The sequence below is a fragment of the Sinocyclocheilus grahami genome, unplaced genomic scaffold (genome assembly GCF_001515645.1).
Source record: "Sinocyclocheilus grahami isolate Dianchi unplaced genomic scaffold, SAMN03320097.WGS_v1.1 scaffold278.1, whole genome shotgun sequence".
Classification (NCBI taxonomy): Eukaryota; Metazoa; Chordata; class Actinopteri; order Cypriniformes; family Cyprinidae; genus Sinocyclocheilus; species Sinocyclocheilus grahami.
The window spans coordinates 534,963-562,237 of record NW_015505457.1 but is presented as its reverse complement, the minus strand read 5'-3'; the positions used below and the strand labels follow the sequence as shown (position 1 = coordinate 562,237).

Below are 27,275 nucleotides of genomic sequence, written 5' to 3'. Positions count from 1 at the left end.
GCTGCTAAAAGAACATTATTTTGTGTATTTGGTGTAATGAAATGTGTTTATGCGGTTTAAAGTAAAAAAAAAAACATTATTTTCCACATACTGTACATTATTGTTTCTCCTCTATGCCCCGTCTTTTTGAAACGCGTCGATTTTTACAAAGCGAGGTGTGCTGTGATTGGCCAGCTATCCAGTGCGTTGTGATTGGCCAAATACCGCAAGAGTGTGATGGAAATGCTACGCCCCTCACCATACTGTTGATGCCGTGTCCCGGCCGGAGCGACGAAACAAAAAACATGAAAACCCATTACAAACGAGGCATTTGTTGCATCCAGTGGGGACATAATTACTGATTATAATGACTTATACTGCCTTTTTACACGTTTCGTTGCATCGCGCCGCGTACACATAAAGCCATGTCTGCATTTGTGATCGGAGAAATGACAAACTACAAACACAACTCTACACTGCCCAAAACTCGCGTTTGAATCATCAGTGGCAAATCCTTTAAATGAAAACGTACTTACAGACTGTGCGTCAGAACTGCTGAAATTGTAGTCTACTCTTCCAGGATCATTTCTGGAACAGTGTTGTAAATACATCTTAACCACTGATTTGAAGTCATGTCCTCTTTTGGAAGACCAAACAAAGTAGTTTCGCTTTCACAATGAAACACCCGGTGGCCTAGCGTGAGCTGAGGCCGGGCTAGAGTGAGCAGAGGCACGGGCTTGAGAACGGCGCGACCGGCGGATTCGACGAAGGAGCGGCAACCACATGTGACGACCCCGGACTGGACTCCGCTTCATCCACGGTGTAAGCCGATCCGGCGATCCACAGCACTTTCTTTCTTTGCGTGAACATTTGGGCGGCGTTATGCAAATCTTCCCACATAGTGACATAGATATGTGGGGGCGTGTTAGAACGAGCCGTTTTAGGTAGGCGTGGTTAACTCTTAACTTTTATAAAGAATATCTCTTTGGATTTGAGACTTTAGTCTTTGCAACTTTACAGATTTTCTTTATGCACCAAGAGCTTGTAACACTCCAAAGAGAAAGGAACAATTTAAATCGCATCATATGACCCCTTTACTTAACATTTATTTTTTAATCAATTTTCAAATGATTTCAAATTTCTTAAATATTAATTAAAATAAATACAATTATATCGGCTTTATATCGGCCACCCTGCTTTCCAAGATATCGGCATCGGCTGTCAAAAAAACAATATCGGTCAACCACTAATGACTGGCAACTTTTTTTTTTAAATGCTGGCAGGGAAAGAGTTCATGTCCAAGAAGTTGCATGACTCTTTAAGTTCAGTCATCATAACTTTGTATCCAGTAATTTCACTGTAGTTCTAGTTTGGTCTCTTTTAGGTCCCACCTGGAAACCTTTGGCTCTGTGTTCCAGAACTGCTGAAGTTTAAGAAGTGTAGGGCGTCTGGTTAAGCGTATTCTAGATTTTGGGGGTATAGGAACATATGTGTCCCATTACAGTACGTCCACCGAGACCAATCTAAAGCTCACTCAGCTCTGATCCCCAAATTGGTCTGCCCTGGAGAACTTCTGGCAGACTGATCACTCACTTGGCTCACATCTTGCGTTGGAGAATTGCATTACAGGAAAATACCACTGCATGCATGTGGTGCTGCTTACACAAATATGCATGTGTCTTTGTTTCTGTAAACAGCTTTCGTGCACGCCGGTGCTTGATTTGATTGATTTCGTGGCCTCAGTCAAGTACTGTGGTGACATACAAGTTCGTATCAGCTTAACAGCTGTTTAGTTTTACTCTGTGTGCTTGTATAATTACCGCGGTCGCTGTGCTTTTTGTAACATTGTAAGAGGCTTGCTCTCCATCTACCAGAGCCAGGTTTTTCTTGCCCGGAATGAAGGCATAGCAAATTCATGCCCGCAACTCATCGTTCTATCCAGCTATCATTCTGGATCTATCTGTCTATCTACCTACCTGTCATTCTTGCTGTTGTTCACACTATCATTATGGAAACGGTTGACACAGTATTTGTTTTTCTATCTATGGTTTTAATGATCTGTCTATTGTTTGGTCTGTATGTCACGTATGAAGTATAGCTTTGTTTTACATTCGTTGTTTACTCCATGTGTGGAGCTACAGTACAGCTAATGCAGCTATATAAGACGATTGTTGGTTTTAGAACAGTGTGCAGCATCTGCCAGCTCCACAATAAGGTTAGAGACTCTAAGCTTAGTTGGGGGGGTGGTCTCTTTCTCTTCATTTTACCCATCAGTGAAGCGGTGACGCAGCCATTTTGTGTGTGAGGTCTGTCAGGCAAACCCGGGGCATGCTGGGATAGCGAAAGAAGATTGTAGTGGAAAGCCATTTGTGAAGTGGATTTCTGGTTTGCTAATCCTGATTAATTTTGACCCGTTGTGCTCATTTTAAACAGCGTATTACTGTACGCGAGAAGCACTGCCAGCTTCGGGCCAAACTGAGAGCTTAGCGGCTTTGGAAGGCTTAACAGCAGATGGCATTTTAAGCCAGACTTAATAAATTGTTTCCATTAAACTTACCGGCCCACACATAGTGGATTAAGACTGTAGAACAAAGAAAGAAAGAGAGTGAGAAAGCAACAAAAAAGGAGGGGGGTAACAGCCATTGCCACAACCGCACAAGATCAAATTGATAACGTGCCTCGGTCGTACGGTTTTCGCTGTTAATCCACCGTTGCAAAAATCTGGCTGCGCGCCAACTCATGAAAACAAATTGACCCAGCTAATTTATTATGAATAATATTTACAGTCCATACCGTTATCGTAATGTATGTAATTCCAGATTAAAAGCCACATCTGGTCGTCACACGTTATGCTCTGGTTTTTCTTGATAGCATTTGGCCGAATCAATTCCGCAGAGGATGGATGCTATTCCCCCTCCCTGCTTCCCCTCCACTGCCGTCCCCAGGGAGCCGCAGGGTCGCTCTCTAAGCACTCATTATATGCTACACAGCTCAGGGTCTCCGTGTCGAATCGCTAATCAAGCACTCTGTCTGCAGGCCCACGATTCAATAGCTGTTGAGTGGCCTTTGTTCCTACCCGCTATTTGCTGCATGTCAATAAATGTCTGCTCCCTGCTCCGCCTCAGCGGAGGAGCCCCCCTACACACACGTCTTCCCCTCAGCCTTTCAGAATATAAAATGCACTCGCTTTTCTCCCCTCCTGCATTGGCAAAAAATAGAGGGAGGGAAAAATGAGTGGAGGCCAGTAGGGGTCAAGGGATTGGGGGGGGGGGGGATCGGTGTGTTTATATGCTGCTCTTCTCCTCCACCAAGGTTAATGCTGATGTATTGCTAACCTTAGCGCTCCAGTGTTTGTGGCCTCTTGCTCATTAAATAATGAATAGAAGTTGACCTCTTGACCAGCTGATCAGCTTTACAGCTGTTGGATCATGGAAGCACCGAGATCGTGGAGTCATGGATGGGGATGGACCAGCGAGAGTGTACGGACATGGGCAGCCGTATATTTCAAGATGAATATGTCAGTATATTTCAGCTAATATTAAACCCACCAGTCATTGCGAGGGTTTCTGTAGCCTGTACGGGTGGAATTGGATTTATGTTTGTTTGATAAACCCTGTCCAGCTGTTATTGCATGTAAACATTTGACAGCTGTTTTGTCCGAGCTCTTATTGTGGTGCCAGATAGTCATTTAGCCCTACTTGTCATTTGATATTAATAAACACAGAACGCTTGTCCTTTGTTTGGGTGATTGTTCAGTGTTATTTTCCCTCCTCCGCCTCTTTAGCTATTGGTTTATATGCGTATTTCCATTTAGTCAAAGGTCTGGTCTATATTGCGACTTATTCTGTCCAAGAATGGCTTGTTAGACAGAAAGAGACCGGCTGTCTGATATTAATAAACACAGAACGTTTGTCCTTTGTTTGGGTGATTGTTCAATGCTGTTTTCCCTCATCCGCCTCTTTAGCTATTGGTTTACATGCATATTTCCATTTAGTCAAAGGTCTGGTCTGTATTGCGACTTATTCTGTCCAAGAATGGCTTGTTAGACGGGAAGAGACCTGACTGTCTGACCAATATTTAAAGCATGTAAATGACTTTGCAGGAATATCAGACTCCCACACTCTTATGGTTTTGTATCTATATTCTATTTGAACGTTTTCGACAAGGGAAAATTTATCTTCGAGTCGGAGTGTTTCATAAATGTCGTTGGGTCCCACTTGGCTCTGAAACAGAACTGCAACTTCAGCTCGAATGGAAGAATGGCTTTCATATCTCTTTATTATTTCCAACTTTTATTATTTATCCCCACCATCTTGGAGCATATGACCGTTTATTGTGGTAGCTGGCTTGTGTGTGTTTTTCTTTTTTTATTTCTGGAAAGAGAGTGTTATGAATTGTTCCTCTTTATTGATAGCACTAACCCTGTTTGTGTAGTTCTGCCTGTCAGGAAGATGAAAATAAATAGCGGGAGCGTGGAGGAGATAAAACATGTGTTTAATTATTAATTGAGCCATTACTGACAGAGATTGCCTTTTTGATAAAAGGCAGGAAGCTGCTTCGGGGGTAGAAAAAGCAATTACTAAAGCTATCTTCCTCTTCCTCTCCGCCCGTCGTTTTGCTCTGCGCAAACAGAAAAACAGACCCTGTCGACCAACCTATTCCATAAATTATTTTAATTTCCTTTCAATATTTATGATGTTTTAAATTATTATTCTGTTGTCATGTTATATTTATATGAAGAGGCACTAGAGCCATGCCCGTAACTATTATCTTAACTGGCGGGAGTTGTTTTTCTTAACGCATTTCAGAAAATAATATTACATCTCAACATGTTCGTTTCCCTTTTCATTTTGTTTTAATTTGGTCAAGCGACCGCACATGGTGTATTGATTTTGTTGATGTCTGGCCATTTGCTGAAATTCTATATCAGTTGCTGTGCATTTAAGTTGACTGTGCATGGGGTATTGATATTATTGTAGCTTTCATTTGCAGAGATTCTAAACCATAATTGATGAAACATAACCTTTCAAATGCCAATATAACTAACTTGACTGAGAGCTTTGCAGAAAGTGAACAGTGTCTAGAGTTTTCACTAGTATGCAAAAACATTCCTGAGTCGTATTTTACCCCAAAAATCAAAGCAAAATTGTTGCATTATGAAATTATTTTTTGTAAGTCAAGTACCCCATATGCATACTAATGCAAAATAAATAAATAAAAGAAATAAAAGTTTGGAAAAATTTATTTTATAAAATTTAAAACAAATAAAATATATTAAATATATATTATTTAAATTTATTTAAAATATATATGATTCAAGTGTGTGTGTGTTGTGTGTGTGTATGTATATGTATATATATATATATATATATATATATATATATATATAACAACATTAAAATAGAAAAGTTTTTTAGAATAGAATAGTTAAAATATAATAGTTTTTAGTGTATTTTTGATCAAATAAATTTTGTTAAGCATAGGAAACTGTGTGTATGTATTTTTTCATCATAGTTTTATGCTCATCATAGTATTTGTTGTACTTCCTTTAATTTATACTTATTTAGAGCATTAAATCATTTAATTACACCAATGAGAATCCCCATTGAGAATAACTGGTAAAACATCCAGCTGTATTATGGTAATTAGACTTTTTAGGGAAAATGTGGTTATGAAAATACCGTCATAATGCACATAAATCTTAACACAAACCTTAATTGGATAGGTTTTCACAAGATTTTTAAGACCTCAGTCATTAAATAATAACATTTGATTCTTGTGTAGAAAGCTGAGGAACAGGCATCCGTGCTTTATCCACACCCCCTTCAGACCTGATTTTTTTCTGCTGAGCAAAATACAATTTCCCAGTTGATTTTTACTCCCTTCCAGCATAGAAATAAAGGGGGAAAAACATTTTTGATAACATGTTTTTATTGGTATTTTTTCATGTCCATTACAATGGACGCCACGACTAAATGAACGTAAAATGCCATGAAATCTTAGATTAAAAAAGGCCATGTTTTTAACATAGGAGGTTTGCGGATTGAATGGGTTGGATGATTGTGGGCAATGTAACCCCAATAAATCAGTTTTTCATTCAGTTATCATGGAACTTCCAAACGCATTGCTAACTTTTAACATTGTAAGCTAATAAGAGATCACACAATTACTAACAAATGGAAAATAACAAAAATACATCTGCTGGATATTCCCATATATTCTCTCATTTGCGATGAGCAGCCTTGAAGCAGTTTCTGTGTGGCACAAAGCAAAGGTGGATGTTGCATTTGTCACAGAATACATGTGTTTTCCCTGTGCAGTATGGCCTCTTGCATCTGGTGGCCTCTGTCTTCTCATCATAATTTGGCATGTGGTCAACCATATCATACTGCACTTCAGGTAGAGGCCTTGCATCCTGAACTCTTAGTCTGTGGGCATGCGGTTGTGGTTCTGGAGACATACTGGGTCTTCCACGTTTTGCTGCCACTGATTATATAAGGCATAAAACTTTGTACTATATTCTCAACATCTACACTTACTCTCGTTTTCATCTGCCTCATTTCCTGAATACAAGCAGTCATAATAACATAACTCTCCATTTACAAGGTGTTCAAGGAAGTCTACTCTAATGGAAGATTGTGTGAAAAACAGGTTATATACATAAAATAAATCAATTGTGAAGTCATAGCTTAGCTATGAAATGCTTATAGGTATTTTGTTTCTTTGCTAAACTCAGTTAGTTTCTTTGCAACTAACTGAGTGCTGGCTAATATCTCTTGACTCCTGATGTCCATTGGGATGGACATTAAACTTTGAAAAAGTCCTATAACTTAATGAAATTAAATATTTTCAAAATAACTTGAAATATTAACACTTGAAATTGTTAAAATTATGCTGAGAGAAAATGTATTAGGCTAGCATGAACATAAATTAACATTTTTTTAATGAAAAATAGGCACTTACTCCTCCCTCTCTCGAGCTTCAGATCCATGCTTGTCTTGTCTGATGTCTGAAGCTGTCTCAGATCAAGTTAAAAGTAATTTCTCCATTGTGATTGGATAATCAGGAACCAATCATTAATAAGCTTTATTCAAACAATGAAATCAGAGATTTTTTATTGGTTTAGACACAGAAATATGTAATGTCCATTCCAATGGACGCCAGGTCTGAAGGGGGTAAGGGAAGTCATTGTTCCATAGTTGGGCAGGCTTCAAGTAAGCGTCTTTTCGCCTCTCAGAAAGCTTTCCCTAGGCTACCGGTCTAAGCCTGTTAAAACCATCCTTACCCTGTGCCACGGCCGCCCAGGGACCAGACGGTGATGGAACATCGCTCTTGGGATGATCTAGAAGCCCTACAGCGAGGAGAGGAGCTTGTAAAGTTGAGGTCAGGCCTTTTCAGAAGTCTGCCTGCATTTGCGCAGGGTAATTTTAGCACTCGTGGGCCAGCTAATGACCAGTTTCTTTCAAGAGTTGATTGCTGGAGCTCGTTTAACTATCCCCAGTGTGATCATTCCCGCTAGGGCTGGGATAACCATCAGTCTAGCTGCAGGGTAGCTGCATTTTTTTTTAAGTGAGAGAGAAATATATTTTTTTTGTATCAGGAAGGCTAGAATAGGCCTTGAATATCAAATATGTACGCTTATCTCTTTATCGCCCATTTAAAGGAGATGCCGGGATGAGATTTTTAGCATTTTGTTTCATTGTGTCCTGCGTTTGAAGTCAATGCTATTTGCAGAGGACGTTGTTATCCTCACTCGCAAAGCCAGATGGTTGTTGCTTGTGGCCAAACATGAAGCTTGGATAATGTTCAGTCACTGGCAGAGACGAACTGCTAGACTGGATGGATATTGCAAACATGCTTGTAATGGATTTGACATTTCAGGAACCATTTCAGAAGGATTTTATAAAGACTGGAATTCTGTAGCCGAGCACTGGAAGGAGGTTAAATGAACAGAATTCCATGACCAGGAACAATATGAAAGCGCTTCCATGCTTGTTGGAGTTCAAATGACTTAGACGCGCTTTAACGTGGTTGTGGTATGTCTTGCTACAAAGTGTTATTCAAGTTTTTGTAGCTTATTTGCACTTCATCAATGCTATATATATTCAACGTTCAAGATATGTCACGCCAAGTACAAACACATGCATTCAAGTAATTCAGCAGTTGCGTTATTCCATCTGCATTCATCATGCTGAAGTCTTGCAGCTCAGAGACGGTTTGTGAGGTTAAGCTAATTAGCCCTGAAATCAGCACATGGTAGAAAACCGCAGAGGGACGCACTTCAGAGTTGTGCAGATATCACGTATTTTATGTTCAGACGGTCATTAATCGTTAATCGATTTGACCGTTTATCGGTCATTAATCGAGCTATGCTAAGGCGCAAATACCGCTCTGCGTGAGGCTCTCGGCATTGAAAAGAGAAGGAAAGAAAAAATTTATAAATCCCGGTCTGTGTGGTCTTCTATTAATCAAACAGGCATCTGTTCCCCCTTGCGCCGAGCACAGGATAGGCCTCTTAACAGCCTTCCTCTCCAGTGGCCCCATTCAGACCCAGAGTGGCTGTTATTTTAGCACCACGCTGGAGAGCAGTGGAAGAGTGGGACGCTGAACCCTGCTGATGTGTTGCCTCACTTGGGAGAGACCAGATAAGAGGGTCTCAGGAGTGGATCTCGACTATGAAGAGCCATTTAGAGGTAGACCTAGCTACCTCTCTTAGGTGTGAGGGGGCATGGAGGGCAGGGTGCGAACTACGGGGGAGCTAGGGGGACCTCGGCTCCCCTTAAAAAGACATGGGCTCCCCTGAAAACCTAATTGAACGGAGGAATTATGGTATTCTTCTGTAGCCTGACAACAAGTAACTTTACGTTAACCATTGTTCATGTGAATTCAAAGACAGCCTGATGCTTTGTTTATAGACTATTTGTGGGTGGCTGTTTGTCGTTTCACCTATCAATTCGTGTCAATAAAGTATAATAGGGTAAATCCTGTGTAGTGATTTATCCTATATAGTGTTTGCATAAAGCAAGTAGTGCATACACTTGTAGCTGTTATGTATCTTTGTATCATTGTAAGCCCTCTTTTGAGGCACGCGCAAGCGCTCGAACCTGCCTACCTGTACGCATACGCATTTTAACCTCAAAGTACGCTGGTACAATTTGTCACCCTAAAATATGCAAAAACCTGGTGACGCTTCTGTGCACGCACAGTACTCAAATCAAGCAACCGCAAAAGAAGAAGAGTTCGAACAATCAGAGCGCCGAGTTCATTCCCCAAATAACAAGCAGGGAGGATTGACAAATGCGCTTGATTCCCCTTCCCATTTCCGCCGTCTGTTTTCTTAAGCGCTCACTGTACAGTAGTCATTATTTCATTTTTTTCCCCCATTTTGTCAATAAGCAATGGATTATAAATATACATAATTAATATACAAATGCCTGAGATGGCTAGAAGAACACACATAAACTATACATTGTCACAGTCAAGTGTTTATTGTCTTAATATTTTATAATTCAAAACGTTTCTATCTTTTAATTCAGATAGCTGGATGCTTTGTCCATATTAGGGATTTCCTGGAGCATCATTGGTTCTATTACTTCTGTGATGCATATGTGGATTTTCTGTGAGAGGGCACCCTCCGGCTTCCAGTATGAATGAAACAGACAAAGCATGTGTTTATAGTGCTCTATAATGACCAGTACATAAGAATACTTCTCTCAAAAGAAATTTGAAGTAGACATATGATAATCAATTTTTTTCTTGTGTACAGAAGTGTACTGGATTTTTAATTAAAGTGAAACAAAATATAAACTAAATACAAATTTATGAGCTATGACTTAATTTTATACTTTTAATATTTAATTACATTCAGTTTTGAATTGCAATTGCTTTTTGTTTCTTTTTTTACCTTAATGCATGAATTTTATTTTATTTAAAAATGCTCAATTCAATTCTAAATGGCGTATATCATAACCCTGATATTTACATGAACTCCATGCTGTTCATACACGTATGTTCTTTGTTGGACTGTACACCCTAAACTTAAATTTTTCCATATGAATCCAAGATATCCGAGATAAATACATTCAGCTCAGGTGTGAACCCCTGTAGGTTTGAAGAGGATGTTGGATTATGGTTTTGGATGTCTTCTCCTTTGATGCATGATTGCAAGTAAATTGAAAGCATGACACAGAGCGCAGTTTTGGGGAATCTACATGGGCAGCTGAGGTGCTTTATTATCTACCCGAGGCTATGGATTTTTCTTTACTAACAGCCTGAATTTGATCCAGGAGCAGTGAGAATATTAGTATCGCCCAAAGGTTCTTCAGCAAGAATGAACCACCTGGGTCTCCCTTTCAAACCAGCTTTAAAATGCTCCTCTTCTGGGAGGCTTTTAGCTGGCCAATTTGCACTTAAACACTTCTGTAGGCAGCATAGATGGACCTCTACTTAAAAGGGTTTAGTATGCGTTTAGTATAGTCATGGACAGCAATCTTTGAAAAGCTCAACATTATGCATCCTGCCTAAACATTAAAAAACGCTTTTACTCATGTACTCCATTTTTAATTCTCAAATGTTTAATGTGTGTTTTGTGTGCACCATGAATTCAAGAAGCTGGATTCTAGATGCATGCATTTGTTTTCATGTGTAAACCTTAAAAGTGTTCTGTTTTGTTTGGTTATTATAAAGAAATTTCAATCATGGTCCAAAATTAAAGGAAAATTTACTTTGGAAAGAAAATAAAACCCACAGAAAAACCCATGTATTATATATTAAATAAAATAGATATGACTTATGTAGAAATAATATGTTTTAATATTTAAAATGTGTGTATCTGTTTTAAAAAGAAATATATGAACGATAATACATACATTATTTACATTTTATGTGTATAATATAAAATGCATATATATATATATATATTGTACATATAAAATTTTTTAAAAGATTATACATTTTATTTGATATATATTAAATAATAAAATGCATTTTAATACTTGAAATAAAATATAAATATATTAAATAATTAATATATTCCAAGAAGACTGAAGACTTGTAAGACTACGCTCTTTTCACTACGATATGACCATAATAAGGCAGTATGTTGTTTCTTTGTGTGTGTGTGCAAAAGAGCTGTAACAGGAAATTAGAGGAGACATGCATGTTTGAGCGGGTCCCCCTGAGTGGTGCTGGAGGTCAGGACAGAGGGTCTGTCTCCATTAGTTTTACTGGCACACCTCCAAAACCTTTCTTGCCCCTTCAGACTGCCTTTATTACTTCCCTCCCCACTGTGCTGCTTAAGGTCTATACAGATGGGTTAAAGACTGGGCTCATACAGGCTCATACATCATAAACCCTGGTCAGTGTAGACACCATATTAAATTTTGATGCAGTTGAACAAGGCTGAAGTACAATACGTTTAGTATAGCGTACTCATGTGTGTAAAACGTTTTTTGAATGTGTATGGTGTCACACAAACATCCACTAAAAATGAATAAACTGCTGTGACAGGTTTATCAGATTCAGAACTTGCTAGTTTTTTGCAGATGTATTAAAAGAACTGGCTCAAACGAGTAGTTTATTTGTGAATGAGACTATACTGCTACATGTTTAAATCCATTGTACTCTTACAAATGTCTGCAAAATGTTTGACCCTAGTTTGTTGTCATATTCATTTTACCTCAGGTTTTCTGTCTGCATTAAAAAAAACTAAACTGGCAGTCATTGTATACCTCTCCCCCAATTGTTTAGTTCTGTTCTTGCATGATTGAAGTTGCTTGAAAGTAGTGTGTTTGCTAACCTGATATTTCCCTGCAACCTTATCCCATGTCTTCATCCCAGTGTCAAACCCACCTGAGGAGTCCCATCTGAGTTAAACAAGAGGGTCTCAGAGCTGTAATTTAGCCCCTGTCTACATGAAAGGACACGCTTGACTATTGTAAACACTCGGATGTCTCCTCTTAAAACAGTGTCATACAGAAGTGATGCATTTCAGAAAGGGACCCAAGACATCCTTCTTTCAAAATAACGGTGTTTTAGAGTTTTCCTAATTTTTTTTTTTGGTCTGTTAAATACTGATGCTTTTTTGGCACATACTAGTCCCAAGCCTACCTGAAAAATAAGCCTTGAATGATATAGATTGAATGATAAGACTGTGAAGTGACAGTGAATGTTTTGTTTGGGGTAATTTCCCCCTTCAGTAAAATGAAAAGCGTTTTTCCAGTGCTGCCTTCAGTGCTGGCAGAAATATTGTACAATCTTTCCACCTGTGATGCAATCTCAATTTCATCCAGTGTGGTTTTCAGGCGTTACAATTTTTGAAGACGTCATAGAAACAACACAATAAAACATGCCCAGTACGGTTTTTAATGGGACTTAGTGCTCTTCAAGCATCTGTGAAGGATTTCGGTGAAAAAGAGCAAGCTTTTGTGCAGAAATATCCCAGGAATTTAGGTAAACAAGTCCATACAATGAAATCTTTAAAAAAATATTATTTTATCAGTGTCTGAGTCTGATCAAACCATTGGTCTGACTGTTACTTGACCCGTGTTCATGTCATGTTCTTTCATCAATCATTTTTTTTCCCATAAAGTCACACTATGAAAGATAAAATCAGCTCTGCTTAAAGCCGATTATCCAGTTTAATTTGGCGTGAAGATCTCGAGATATTCTTCGCCTTGAGATGGCTGAATTATTTCATCATAAAGTCACAAGGGGAGTCATTAGGGAAGGAAAAAATCATAAGACATTTGACAAGCATGCATGCGGTCGTCCACATGTGCACCTTTTTGTGAGGCGTGCGTGCAAGCGTGTATGCTAACCGAGCAAATCAGTTTCCGTCCAATGCTCTTTTTTTTTTTTTTTACTGGAAGCAGTTAAGTGAAAAAGCACTTGAGGGCACATAATCCGCATGAAAATATTGACAGTATGCCTTTACACCACCTTGCCACTATGGCCACAACGTCAAAACAAGAAGTCAGGTGTGACGGGTAGAAGAAGGCCTGTCAAACTGTGATTGTTCCTGCGAGTTCACCGTGGTAGGAAAGCCAGTTCCAGGTATATAAAAAGAGAGGCAAGAAAGCACAAGAGCTCTTTCAGACCCATGTTATGCTACTTGGGCCGTTGAATGATTCCCATTCATCCATTTCCTCTTCCACTGAAAAGTAATCGGTTACTCGCTGAAAGATGATATTATATGCACCTAATGTCATACAGGTCTGAAGCAGGTTCATGCCTGATAGCATTGTTAGAGGACACCTTTATTTGTGCTCTCCCATGGCAAAATGCTCACTACCCCAAATGGCTTTCGCCCATGTTGTTTGGCCTGTTTTTTTCTTTTTCATTCGCTTTTCTCCTCCTGTTTCACCTCCTGCTTTTCTCTGCGGCCTGTAAATCAGGAGAAAAGCAGCTGGCAGTGCTAATAGAGGATGCTCTCCTGCAGGGTAACAAAGAGGTATTGTTGGGTTTGTAAGGGCATTATGCAGCTAAATAAAGCTGACATGCTGAGGTGGAATTATTGCCCATGCTGAGCCTGTCGCTGCCCCGTGAAGCGAGGCTGAGAGTCGGCTGGAAGGAAACCAGAGCCGGAGAACCTGAGAGAGAATGGGCTGCCATTCCAGAATGTTCTATAATGATGGCTGTTCTTCTATTCATCAGTTCTTTTGCTCTTCTTGAATGGATTGACACTTGGATATATACCATGGTACTGAGTAGGGAAGCACAATATATTTGTACCATTTTGGTTATCTGACAATATTTGTTATTTTTAAATTTTTATTAGTTGTTTATGCCAATAATCAATTAGCACAATAAGCTCAAAATTACCAAATTCTAATGTAAAATATCACTAATCCATACCCTGCTTTGAGGTTAAGCTAATAAGAACCCAAAACGTGGACTGGCTTGTTCAGCTGAAAACTGACTGTGTGGCCATTTACGGGTGGTTCTAATATGACGTGACGTGACATGTGGCCAAGTATGGTGACTCCATACTCAGAATTAGTGCTCTGCATTTACCCATCCAAAGTGCACACACACAGCAGTGAACACACACCCCGGAGCAAGTAATATTTTGACTTTTACTCCAAATGTCAAAGGCCGAGGAATCGAGATTTGTCTGTTGTATTGGCCTGCATACGACTGAGTCTCTGCTGATTCCAACACCCTGCTGAGCCGTAAGACGAATCTTTATTAGAGCAGACAGCCATTGTCTGCAGTCATCTAGGTAATTGCAGTGCTGGGTCCTCTTCTCTAATCAATCCAGACAGCTGCCGCCGTGCCTGCCGCGTTTGCCAACCGTGCAGCTCAAGCTAATTAATGAAATTATGAGCCGTTTGGGCACAACGTGGTACCACACAAACAATCTGAGATGCTTGGAAATGCCCAGCCCACATCAGAGGCATGGATAGATTAGTGAAGAGCTTGTATTTTTATCACTGTCTTAAAACCAACAGTTTCAGAAGTATTGCATACGGTTAAAGGAATATAACTTTTTCATCCAGAATTGAAAGTTCTGGTGTTATTTACTCACCTTCATGTTGTCCAAAACCACCAGTGTGACTGCCTTTTTTTCCACAGAACACAAAGGAGGAAATATGAAAACATGCTTTTTCAGATATAATGAACAAGGACTAGCACTTCAAAAGGGATGCAAAGTAGTGCCGTGTTCAAAATATCGATACGACGATGTATCGTCACAGAGATTTGACGATACGAGTATCGATACAGCTGGCCCTGTATTGATACTGTGGCACATGTTCAGCAGTGGACCACGCTTAATTTTACAATGTTTAAAATTTAGTAGAAAAGTGCGAGGTTTCTAAAAAAGAATGAATAGGGCATCTGTTAATAATCTGGCCACAGAGGAACACAACGGGGTTGCCTGACACTCAAAGCGAACTTGCTGACGCTCAAGTATAAATCAGCCATAAATCAGCTTTGAGCGTGTGTGCATTAGATACCGTGAAGACAGCGCGTTAGTTTAGAACTCTTCTCTTTTTTTTTTTATTGTAGAGAGTGTGTTAATTTGTGCAATGATAACCTACCAGCAATGTAAATGATTTTTTCAACATATTAGAATGAGTACATTACAATATAAATGTATTAGAACAAGTACATTATTATTTATGGGCTTAAAAACAAGATGCAAACAATCAGAATATTGTACCTGGTGGGGAGTGCACAATGTAAACATGAAACATATGCCATTACCTATATTGTACTGTGGTACAGTTATGGAGGCCCTTCATAATGCAGAGGTCAACTGCCTGCTCTGCCAATAGTTAGAAATGGCACTATAGTAAGCAGTGTTTAATAAACAGCTGTTTTTCTAAATTCTGCTGAGGTGAAATTCAGTGCAGTCATGTATCGTGATGCGTATCGTATCGTGGCCTCTGTATCGTGATACGTATCGTATCGTGACTTTGCTGGTGATACACAGCCCTAATGCAAAGTTTGTTCATGTTGTTATTCATTGATAATCTTCCCCTGCAGTGACCTAATACAGTCTGAATAATAAATGAGTCATTTAGACTGATTTAGTGAATCAATTCATTGAAAAGATTTGACTCAAAATGATTTGGTCACAAATCAGACATCACTAGTTCTCTCATGAACAGAGAGCTTGGGTGGTTGACAATTTTCAATTTCTAACTATTGAAAAAATATTTTGTTTTTTTACACAAAGTTATGGTATAGCGTCAGAATTCATATGGACTACCTTTGTAATACTTTTTAAAGCTTAAAGTCCACATTCATTTCAGTTGCATTGAAGAGAGCGGCCAGCAGTTTTCATTTTATATTCATACAGGCTTAGAACAACATGAGGTTAAGTGATGTGAGAATTTTCGTTTTTGGGTGAACTATTTCTTCAACATTAAATAATCTAGAATAGTTTCTATTAACTTAATGAAGCCATTTTTCATAGACGTGAAAATCAGGGCAAAAAAAAAAGTTAATCGGACATGTTTGCTACTTAAGTCATTGCGCCTAATTTTTAGCTAATAACCTTGTACACATCCCCCCCCCCCAGTCTTCATTCTGTCTGTCAGTAATCACGCATGGCATGAAACAGGATGGCATATGCCGTCTGAGCCATATGGGCACAGTGTGAGTCTGTTCCCAGCATGGAGAAGCAGTGGTTCATGGAGGGCACGGAAAGCTTCCAGATCTCTGAAATGAACAGTAGGTGCTCACAGATTTTCTGTGTGGGTTTCACCAGCCAACATGTTGCAGCTTAACACCCGGAGTGCTCTGGTGCCACCATGCCCTGTCCCGAACAGAGATGGAAATAGAGGACCAATGTCTTCGCACCAGCTGTCATTGGCCCTAAAATTGTCTTGAAACGCACAGGCTGTTTTTGCATGTCTGTGTTCTCAGTAGGGATGGGTATAGAGGAGCTTAAACTAAACTTCTAGAGAAATACTGTATGTGTTTATGCATCTGTAGGGCAGCTTAATACTGTGAAATGGTAACTGCATACAATACCACACAGTGAGGCAAAGCAAAACATATGCCATCAGGGGTACAGCAATGTAGAGAGTGTGACCTACATTTGTTATTTTTGTTTTACCCTGTGCATTAAAATATGTAATGTATGTTTTCACGTAATGTTTTCTATTTTAAAAAATACATTACATTATAAAAATATACATATACATTTTATATATATATATATATATATATATATATATATATACATATTTAATCATTTATATTTTAATGTATTAATTTATCAATAATAATTTATTTAATAATTTGTCATGTGTATTTCCATGTGAAATTAGGCAAAAACATTTTAATGTACAGTATTAGTCATACTAATAAAATATTACCAATATGATCACCAGTATATTGTACTGGTGTTTTCCCCAAAAATTTATATATCACATTTTGGCAGCTCCGAGACAATATTCAGCCTTATCAACATTTCTGAACGCAAAATCTCTTTCATCAGCTAGAGGAACCCACCCAGTTGTGATTTAGATGTTTTGGCATTCTGTGTTCTTTGTTGGCACAATGAAATGCAGATCCCAGTGGATTTGACTGGTAAAGAGGAGCGCATTTCCTGTCTGGATGCTGCTAATCTGTGAAAAGATGACAGCTCTCCATGCAGCACCTGTTCGGGAGATAAATTCCTGTGTCTTATTCTGTTTGTTGACTTCATCAGCTGGAGGCGACTTTTAGTTTGTTACTTGAGGTTTTATTTCTGTTGTTGTGCATGAGTATTAATGTTTATTTTTGGGCACACAGTGATGATGGAGAGATATACCACAGGGTTTGTGAGGGGAAATTAACTCACAATGTGTAGCGTTAGGCTTGAGTTCTCTCGGCAGAAGGCAGCGTGGTGTGTGAGTATTTGCAATAAGCATCAATGGCCCCTGCTCATTTGAGAGAATTTGCATCCCCTGCTGCCTTATCTTTAGACCCTGTTTGCATATGAGCTGTTTTTATTACATATAAAACAGAGACAGACTAAGGCGTAAATCCATAATCTCCCATTTGCATGTGCAACAGGAGACGGTTGAGAATATTGTTGTAAGGGGGGTGGGGGGCTTAATAGTCTGGAAATAGACACGGCTGCATTGAAATTCATAGTGTGTCTCAAGCGTTATGTCGAAAATAGTGTGTTGATGATGTCTTGATGCTTTGTACTTTAGAAGTATGCATGCGTGAATGCTTTATGTGCTAATATTAACCACAATGTTTTGCACTGCAGAAGAGAGTATCTAGCTATCTATCTATCTATCTATCCATCCATCCATCCATCCATCTATCATTTCGATCGTTCCGTCCATCTCTCAGTCTATCAACCCATCCATCCATCGTTCTAACTATTGTTCTATGTGACTTTCTGTCTGTCAGTCTGTCCATTTCTCTTAAGGCTTTAAAGTTTAGAACTTTTTAAACAAGGTTTTTTTTGTTTGTTTGTTTGTTTGTTTGTTTGTTTGTTTGTTTTCAAACAAGGCCAAGATAGAATTTGTCTTGACAAACTTTGCTTTTCTGGTTAAATATTAGGAAATCATCTGTGAAAAATCAATATGGAAAATTCCTTCAAAACAGTACATTGTGGCATATTTTTAGAGAGTTTAGAGGGTTTTTAGAGTTCAATTTCAAATTAGAATTGAGTCTTGTTTGTTGTTGTTCAAGTTGAATTCAAATTCTGAAGTTTAATTGAAATTTGAAAGGTGCTGTCAGTCCAATTCTAAATGATGCGCTGCAAGAGACAGTTCTATGATTTTGTGGCTTCATGTGCCTGCAATTTCATACCACCATACTACACACTACAAAGTATGAACTGTCCCATTACCAGTGAAATATATACTTAAAGTACAGCCATGGACACCTCATTTTGTGTACCTGTATACTATTTGCTGATGATTTAGTTGTTTTAAATTCAATTACTTGCTATAAGCTGCACAAGTGTCAATCATAAGTAGATTAGAAAAGTCACTCATAAAATGAGACACTTTTTCAGAGCCCTGAAAAGAATTTTCTCTGGAAGCTACAGCCATCTGTCTACACTTTCATCACGCCAGTGTGCGTGTAATGGCTATAGTACGGCAGCTCTCCAGATGTTCCAAGACGGCTGTCTGAGCCTGAAATGAGGTCAGAGGTCAAGGATATCTTAGTGGGACAGCTGTGGGGCGATGCTGGGGTCACCCTGCCTCTGCTAGAACCATCCGTCATGAGTATGCACACCCCTACCGACACTGGAGGTGGTTCCTACCACAGTAGGCACATTTTGAGGCCAGAGTCCCTTGAGGGATTGTACCATGAGAGAAGCAGCAGGGGGAGAGGATAGATCAATAGTATGCTGAAGTGTCATCTGGTGAACAGGGATGCCAACACGTCCCAAGGGAGTGTCACTCCCTCCTCAGAATGCGACCTTCGACCTCTACAAATCTGTGGGTGTTCCTGAGGGCGCTCTTGTCTGTGTGTCTAATAGCTCTGCTGCGATTTCACTCAGTCTTAAGGGTCTCTTTTGTTGCCTGTTACAGATTGAAATCGCTTTTCTGTTTGAAGCTTGAGAGCACTGTAAGGCATAAAATGGCATGGCAAGAATTGTAGTACTTGTTAAATTACTGAAAGTGTTACCAGTTCTATTTAGCATTACTATTCTTATTTGAACAAACCCCTAATCCTATTTCTTCATTTTTCTCTTCTTCCACCTCTGCCTCTTACTTAATAATAATAATAATAATAATAATAGTTATTTTTCATTAATTTTTTTACAGCATGTATGCATTATTTTATTAATAATAATGATACTTTTAAAATTAATTTTAATTTCCTGCACCATTTGTGTTATAGCACATATTCTTTATTATTTTAATAATAACAGTAATTGATTTATTGTTATTATCTTATTTATAATATATATTTGTTTATTCTGCTGTTCCACTTGTGTTAAAGCAAATATATGCTTTTATGTATCCATTTATTTATTTATTTCTGAGACATTTGTGTTGTGACACTGGTTAGAAATAGTTGTGGTCTTAATTTTCTTAATCAGAACGATGATTTTTGCCTGGTGGACAATAAAATGGGTGAAAATAGTCCATAGAATGAGTGATTTTGGGAGTGAGCTCTTTTGACTTGGGCTAGTAAGCAAATACTTCATAACCACCAAGTGACAAACTAGTAATAGCAATACACTAAAACTACTTTGAACATCTAGCAATCAGCAAACCAAGACAGCATCAGGGTGGCAATGTTTGCATGGGTAAGCAGTAAAAACCTACTCCATTTACAATGAAGATTGTGTGTTGTGTGGTTTTGTTGTTAGCGGGCACAGTAAATCTATCGTTGACCTTGGTGTTGGATAATGAGGTCTCAGAGAAATATTTCTGCCTTGAGGCCTATCAGTTGTCAAAACCAAAAGTTAAAGGAGTTACAAGTTTATTTGGCACTGTCTTCTCATTAAAAGATTCCTAAGGCAGAATTTCAGGGCCAACAGTCACAGCTTGGAATGTTTTGAGAAAATTGAAAGCTTTATCCGTATACTGATGTGTCTACAGTGAGGCTGACACGTTAACAATTTACCGCAACTACAAATTGACAAGATTTTCACAGGTGACAACCTTCTAAGATTGTCTAGGACACGCACAGCCACTGGCAGCAGCGTGACATCACACCGGCTGCCCAGGCACTCATTTTGAATGACATTGTGTCACATTTTCTGCAAAATGATTACGGCCACATTCCAGGTTGGGAAGAAATCCCTTCGTTATGTACAGCAGGCATCCAGACGAACTGAGACATTCACAGAGCACTTTTTTAATGAGAAAGAAGCCAAGCTTGTATGTCTTGTCCTGCCTGCTGACTGCCATTATGGCCCATTAGAATCATCATTAAGAGAGAGCGCAGGGCCCATTGTGCCTAAAGTGCCACGGACTGCTAGCTGAGGAGCCTGACTACCACTGTCCGCTTTTACCACACAAACGTGCCTCGGAGACTGGTTTCCACAGCAACGTCACCGAAGGGCAACGTATTTCTTCTCTGTGCTTTGTAGGAAAAGGCAGCAAGACAGGGTTATCCGTGAATGCATCTGCTTAGACCTTTCCAAGAAATTGGGTAGAAGTTCTCATTTCGTGCTAATCTTGTACAAGGCTCTGCCATGCAAATCCTAACCACTGCCGTTCCCAGAAAACCTTCAAAAACCATCCCAGAGCTGCAAAAAAAAGGACAAGCTCCACCACCTACATGCTTAAAAGGACGATTTAGTTTGTAAGAACACGTTCTATGTGTAGACCTGGGCTCATTTAGGACGTGCGTCATGTGGAGAAATATGTCAAGAACTCAAGCTAGCGTTTTTATCCCTCAATTATTGGTGTCCATTAATGATTAAGTGGTGTGTTAATACAGCACAGATATTCCATTAGGAGCTCCGGTCTGAGGTTTTAATGGCCTGGGAGAGAGTATGTGTACTGCAGGCTTTCAAAGTCTTTGTTTGAGGCTGCACTAAGCTGTTAGGAATGAGGACTGCATTAAATGTGCTAATTAGTGGCCTGGGGAAGATATTGTCTTAAATTACTCTCTTCCTCTCTCCGTCTTTCCTTTCTGTGTTCTTTTCTATCACTGTTGCCAATAAAATAGACTTGTGATTGGTGATATGCCAATACAGAGTTTTTTTATGTTAAGACGATATGCAATAATTGGCCAATATTAAAATTCTATACTATTATGGATGGATGGATGGGAAACATTTTTTTTAAATTCTACAAGTGAATTTAGGCAACATAACATTATATTTTAAAGCATTAAAGGGATACTTCACTCAAAAATTCTGCCATAAATTACTCACCCTCATGTCGTTCGAAACCCTTCTAAAGAACAAAAATTAAGAAATGTTTGCTGAAATCCGAGAGCTTTCTGTGGCCCTGCATTGAGAGCAACGCAACTGAAAAGTTCAAGGCCCAGAAAGGTACCAAGAACATCGTTAAAATGTTACTCTCGATAATGGCGGTAGATGGTTACTCGGGGGGAGAAGAATTGTTGAATGAAGTCGTTTTTTTTGTTTTTTTTTGTGCACAAAAAGTATTATCAAAGCTTCATAAAATTGCGGTTGAACCACTGATGTCACATGGACTATTTTAACAATGTTCTTGGTACCTTTCTGGGCCTTGAACGTTTCCATTTTGAATGCATTATTTTTCATAACAAAAAAAACAGCACGCAGCATTCGGCATGAAATTAATGCTCAGTGCCTTGTCACACTCTTGGCGTTGTAAAAAACATGGCACTCCCATTGAAAACAATTGAAACGGGGGGAGAAGAATTGTTGAATGAAGTCGTTATTTTTGTTTTTTTTGTGCACAAAAAGTATTATCAAAGCTTCATAAAATTGCGGTTGAACCACTGATGTCACATGGACTATTTTAACAATGTTCTTGGTACCTTGAACGTTTCCATTTTGAACGCATTATTTTTCATAACAAAAAAAACAGCACGCAGCATTCGGCATGAAATTAATGCTCAGTGCCTTGTCACACTCTTGGCGTTTTAAAAAACATGGCACTCCCATTGAAAACAATTGAAAAAATACGTTAGTCTCGGGGGGGAAAATGCAGTTGATCAATATGGACATTACTGTAGTAGATTCTCCAACTTTTTGGTCCCTTAAGTCTTTGGTTTTTGGTTACATACAATTGTCGAAGGAAATGGGTTTGTCAATACTGATGTCTAGAGAGTAGATTAACAAATGAATATAATTTTATGAGAAGATTTACACGAGTTGTTAAATGTATATATCAACCCTTGATTATTTTACTATGCTTTTACATGTTGAATGACTAGAGTCTGTAAAATGCTGAGGCTAAACTCTTTTTTTTCTTTCTTGCACTGCACTCCGATTAACTGAACAAAACCAGAAGTTCCTCTGTACAAAGATTCTGGCGGTGTCACTGAAATCCCGTGAAATATTTTGCGAAAAAGAGTGAGCGAGCGGGGGGTTTTTCATAACAAAAAAAACAGCACGCAGCATTCGGCATGAAATTAATGCTCAGTGCCTTGTCACACTCTTGGCGTTTTAAAAAACATGGCACTCCCATTGAAAACAATTGAAAAAATACGTTAGTCTCGGGGGGGAAAATGCAGTTGATCAATATGGACATTACTGTAGTAGATTCTCCAACTTTTTGGTCCCTTAAGTCTTTGGTTTTTGGTTACATACAATTGTCGAAGGAAATGGGTTTGTCAATACTGATGTCTAGAGAGTAGATTAACAAATGAATATATATCTCTGAAAGGCCAGTATAAAGGGTGTATGATCCCTTTTCACAGCACAATTGAAACAATTATTTCATGGCAGACTGTGTGCTCTGTAAATCTATGAATGGGAACGGCATTTAACTTTAATTAGCTCTGATTTATTCATTCTGACTGGATTGCTTGCAGAAAATTGGATCATCTGATTATAGTCAAGCATGAAAATGACCTGATTAAACACTTCATAAAAACCCATGGAGAGAGAAAGAAAAGAAACCTGGGATGAAATAATAAAGGGGAGATAAGAGTCGTTTGGTGTCTTGGTGTATGCCAGCATTATGCACAGTGGGTGAAGAAGGTATCGCAGCTGGTTTCTGTTCACCCTGCTGCAAACTAATGGATAGATTGGCAAACCAATCCCACGCTATAGGTTACATGCAATCCTTCATGTGCATTTGATTTGAGATGCTTCCATGCACCTGAGCAAAAAGAAAAAAAAAACACTATCCAATGTTGTGAACTTGCCTTTGTGATTGGGAAAAAATGCATGATTTATTTCTAAATTCATTATGCTTTTTGCCCCCAGCTATATTAATTAAAGCATCTAAACTGCATTTAACATCTGAATTAAATACATTAACTATAAAATGACTTATATAAAATATAGATACAGATTTTGAACTCTGTTTGTGTCTTTCTTTCTAGTTACGCCAACGAATGAGAATCTCGGGTCCAAAACTTCCAGCTTGACCAAAGTGTCTGGCCTTCAGCGTAGCCAGGAACAGAGTAACGACGTTTCGTTTGTCCCGCCGATCTCAAGTCCGACTCCTGCGTCACCCCCTACGGGGTCTCCTGCCCCTGCTGCGGCGGCAGCCCCCGCGCCTAGACCGCTCCCTATCTCCCCGAACCCTCTCAGTATCAAGAAGGAATCTGTGCCCCCTAACCCCACCCTTTCCCTCCTGAGGAACCAATCAAATTCACTGGAGCACAGAGTCCTGCCCCCATCGCACCACAGCCGGCCAATCATCAGTCATCATCATCATCCTTTGCTGTACAGCAGTCTTCACAACATCAGGTTAGTAATTTTTTTTTTTTACACAAATTATTATTTATTATATTTATATAATTAAATATTGTTTCTCTTACAGCAAATATGCATTTTAATTTGTAATAAAAACTGAAAATTGACAGCAAAAAATTAATAAACTGCCATAATATGAATGTTGTTTCTCATATCCCGTCTTTCCTTTCTAATCACAGCAACAACCCTTCCACTCTTCCTCCCAAACACCACCTGCCTCACTCCCCTCATCATCTCAGCGGCCTCCCGTCTCCTGCTCCTCCTCTTCCTCTCTCCATAGCCGGTCTGCCTTCCTCCCACTACTCCCTCCACTCGCCTTCTCACCTCTCCAGCCATCCTGCCATGTTCGCCACCCCTGCTACACTGCCTCCTCCGCCCACCTTACCGACCAACAGCCTGGTGGTTCCAGGACACCCTGCCGGACCACCCTATCCAGGTAAGACCCCCTTCATTGAGATTAAACTGTTTGTGGCATCGTTAGTATGAGATTTGAAGATATTTTGGACAATAGATTTTTTCAGTTCTGCAGTATGATGAATTGATCAAAATTAGTGCTGTCAAATGATTAATCGCGATTAATCGCATCCAAAATAAAAGTTTTGTTTACATAATATATGTGTGAACTGTGTATAATTATTATATATATATATAAATACAAAAACATGCATGTATATATTTAAGAAAATGTTTTGTTTATATATAAAATATTTATATTTATAAATCATATAAATTATATATGAATATAAATAAATATATATACATTTAAATATTTTTAAAATATAAACATGTATGTTTTTGCATTTATATATGCATAATAAATATACACAGTGCACGCACATATATTATGTAAACAAAAACTTTTATTTTGGATGCGATTAATCGTTTGACGTCACAAAAAAAAAAATTGCATTTGTATAAGGGTGCATACACACTAGAGTTTGCACTGCACCAAAGAGTGCTGCAAATCCACTGATTTCAGTTAAAATGGTGCCTTGTAAGGATGTAGAGGCATTAACATCCATTGTTCAAATAGAATGGAGGGTCCCGTTTTTACCCAGCTTTTACCTAATTTTTGTCCCTCAAATGTGCCATCGCAGGTTTCTCTAGTGTGTAAGTGCCCTAAGAAATTAGTGGTATGTCATAGCACACAATTAATTATTCTCGTTTTAAAGTTTTAATTTAGCATATTGTAGTGCTAGTCTTAAATCAACACAAATTTGGTTCGCACAAATGTAGAGACCTTTCCTTCAGTTACTATGCTTTAAATTGCTTGATGTAAAACACAAAATGCTTTGTTGACAAATAACTCATGTTAAAGACAGCTTTATGGACATAAGTATTCAGTAACAACAGCATTAAATTGAAGCTCTTAAATTGCATTCTTTTCAAGATGTTTCAAGAGCGAGACGAAATGGGGCACGCATCAGAGGTCAGCATATGAAATATGTGACTTATATCCAGTTGGCCCATTTTTGTACAGTATATGATACATGTAATAAAAAAAGATGTCAGCTATACTGTTCATTTCTAATATCTGGATCCTGTGCCTCGGAAGGGCACTTCAGCTGTAAACTTCTGTTTTATTGGCTGTAATTTTACCTTTGACAGTTATATGAGATTTTGTTACAATTTACACTAAATGCAAAATTTGAGATGAAAATACCTGTCTGCTTCATCTCTGCCTTTCTTTATATGGTAAGTGTTTTTTTTATTTTTATTATTGGCTTTTAAATGCCAGTTCCAGGCATTTTAGAGTTACATGCTGATCTTAACCAAAGGAGCAAGTAAAGAATAAAAAGATATTTAATAAAAAATGTGTGTTTTTACATGCAGCTAACTTCTACAATATAAACCTTTGGTAAACACATGGCTCAAGTCATTGCAAAAGTACCAAAACCATTCTTCAGATTTTCTCTGTTTTTGATCATTAAAAACATAATGTTAATTTAGACTCTAAACTAAAAGTAAATATTAATCTTTTAAAAGCATCAAGCCTGTGCTTAAAGATTTTCTTAAATTTTAAGAAGGGATAGTCTTTAAGTCTTAAAGGGATAGTTCGCCCAAAAATGAAAATTGTTGTATGCAAACCTGTATGCATTTGCTTCTTCTGTTATTGTATTTATTTATTTTCATCCATGCAATATAAGTCAGTGTGTTCAGGATATTTTTATTTTTGTTCCACAGAAGAAAGCAAGTCATACAGGTTTGGAACAACATGAGGGTGATTTTCATTTTGGGGTGAACGGTCCCTTTAAGGCAGTAGAAGATTTTGTGTTTGTCGGGTCAAGTGTGTGTGTGTTTTCTGCTGAGGTGACTCTTGGTTCTCTCTTGTCTTTAGATACCAGCCTGTTGATATCTTTCAACCAACCAATCATGTATTGCCAGCCTCATTCGGGGATTCTGATTGGCACATTGTCACAGGCAACTCTCTTACCTCCACCAATGAGTCCTCACGTAGAAAACCCTCACACCTTGAATTGGAGAAACAGAGAAAGCCAGGTGACTACCCTCTTTCGCTTCTTCCTACCGCTGTTGTGAAAACTCACTGGCCGCCCGTGCCTTTTTTTTCTTTTCCCTCCTGTGTCTTTCCCCCTCTCCCCCCTTTGCCTCCTTTCCCTCCTTTTTCCCCTTCACTCTCCTTTCTTGCAGAGCATGATATTCTGCGGCAGGAGCTGAACAACCGCTTCCTGGTTCAGAGCTCGGAGCGAGGTCGGGGGCCGGCGCCAGGGGCGACAGGGTCACCGTTGGCCCCTGTGTCGCTCCTCCGGGCCGAGTTTCACCAACATCAGCATATGCACCAGCACCAACACACGCATCAGCACACCTTTACGCCTTTCCCTGCCAGTCTGCCCCCGGCAGCCAACATTGGGCCACCCACTGCACCTCCCATGGTGCGTACCCCAGCCAGAAATGTGAGGATAAGTAAAAACGGATAGATTTTACTCCCTTCCTACCTCCTATTCCCCTCAAAATAGTCCGATCTATTAAGAACAAGCCCCTTCTATACGACCATCATATTCTTCCAGCAAATGACACTTGCAATCGTGTTGTTGTACTGAATATAAGCACGGTCACATCACAGTTGTGCTGATATTCAGACTAACAGCATGAGTAACTTTTAGACACAATATGGCCAGTTATTTCATCTACTTTGTCTCAGTTGACAGACATAGTTCTAAGAAAAGCCAAAACATTTACATGTAACAGAAAAACACAGACTGGCAGCCTGTTTGGAACCCCATAAATCCAAACAGTGAACCGAAATGGCGCTCATTCAGTCACATAATAACACAGCCCTGCATCTTGAAAAAAAAGGCTTAATGTTACCTAATGTGATGCTGAGTTCAAAAAGAAATATATATATATATATATATATATATATATATATATATATATATATATATATATATATATATATATATGTGTGTGTGTGTGTGTTACATGCATTTTCTTTCTTTTTTTTAACAATATAAGTGATGATTTTTCAAATTATATATATGTATTCGCTTAA

At 38.8% G+C, this 27,275-nt stretch overlaps 1 protein-coding gene across 10 annotated transcripts in view; it reads left to right on the top strand.

Annotated features, from left to right (window-relative positions):
* Positions 1–27,275, top strand: part of LOC107600129 (autism susceptibility gene 2 protein-like) — a 336,166-nt gene that overhangs the window by 295,967 nt on the left and 12,924 nt on the right. For 7 of the 10 annotated variants that reach the window (XM_016291922.1, XM_016291926.1, XM_016291925.1 and 4 more), the window contains 3 exons: positions 23,389–23,758; positions 23,944–24,200; positions 26,414–26,676. In XM_016291922.1, coding sequence (XP_016147408.1) covers positions 23,389–23,758; positions 23,944–24,200; positions 26,414–26,676 — 890 coding nt within the window. Of the gene's footprint in view, positions 1–23,388; positions 23,759–23,943; positions 24,201–25,154; positions 25,194–26,102; positions 26,264–26,413; positions 26,677–27,275 lie in introns of all 10 variants that reach the window. The other 3 variants (XM_016291928.1, XM_016291924.1, XM_016291931.1) reach the window with 3 other exon arrangements.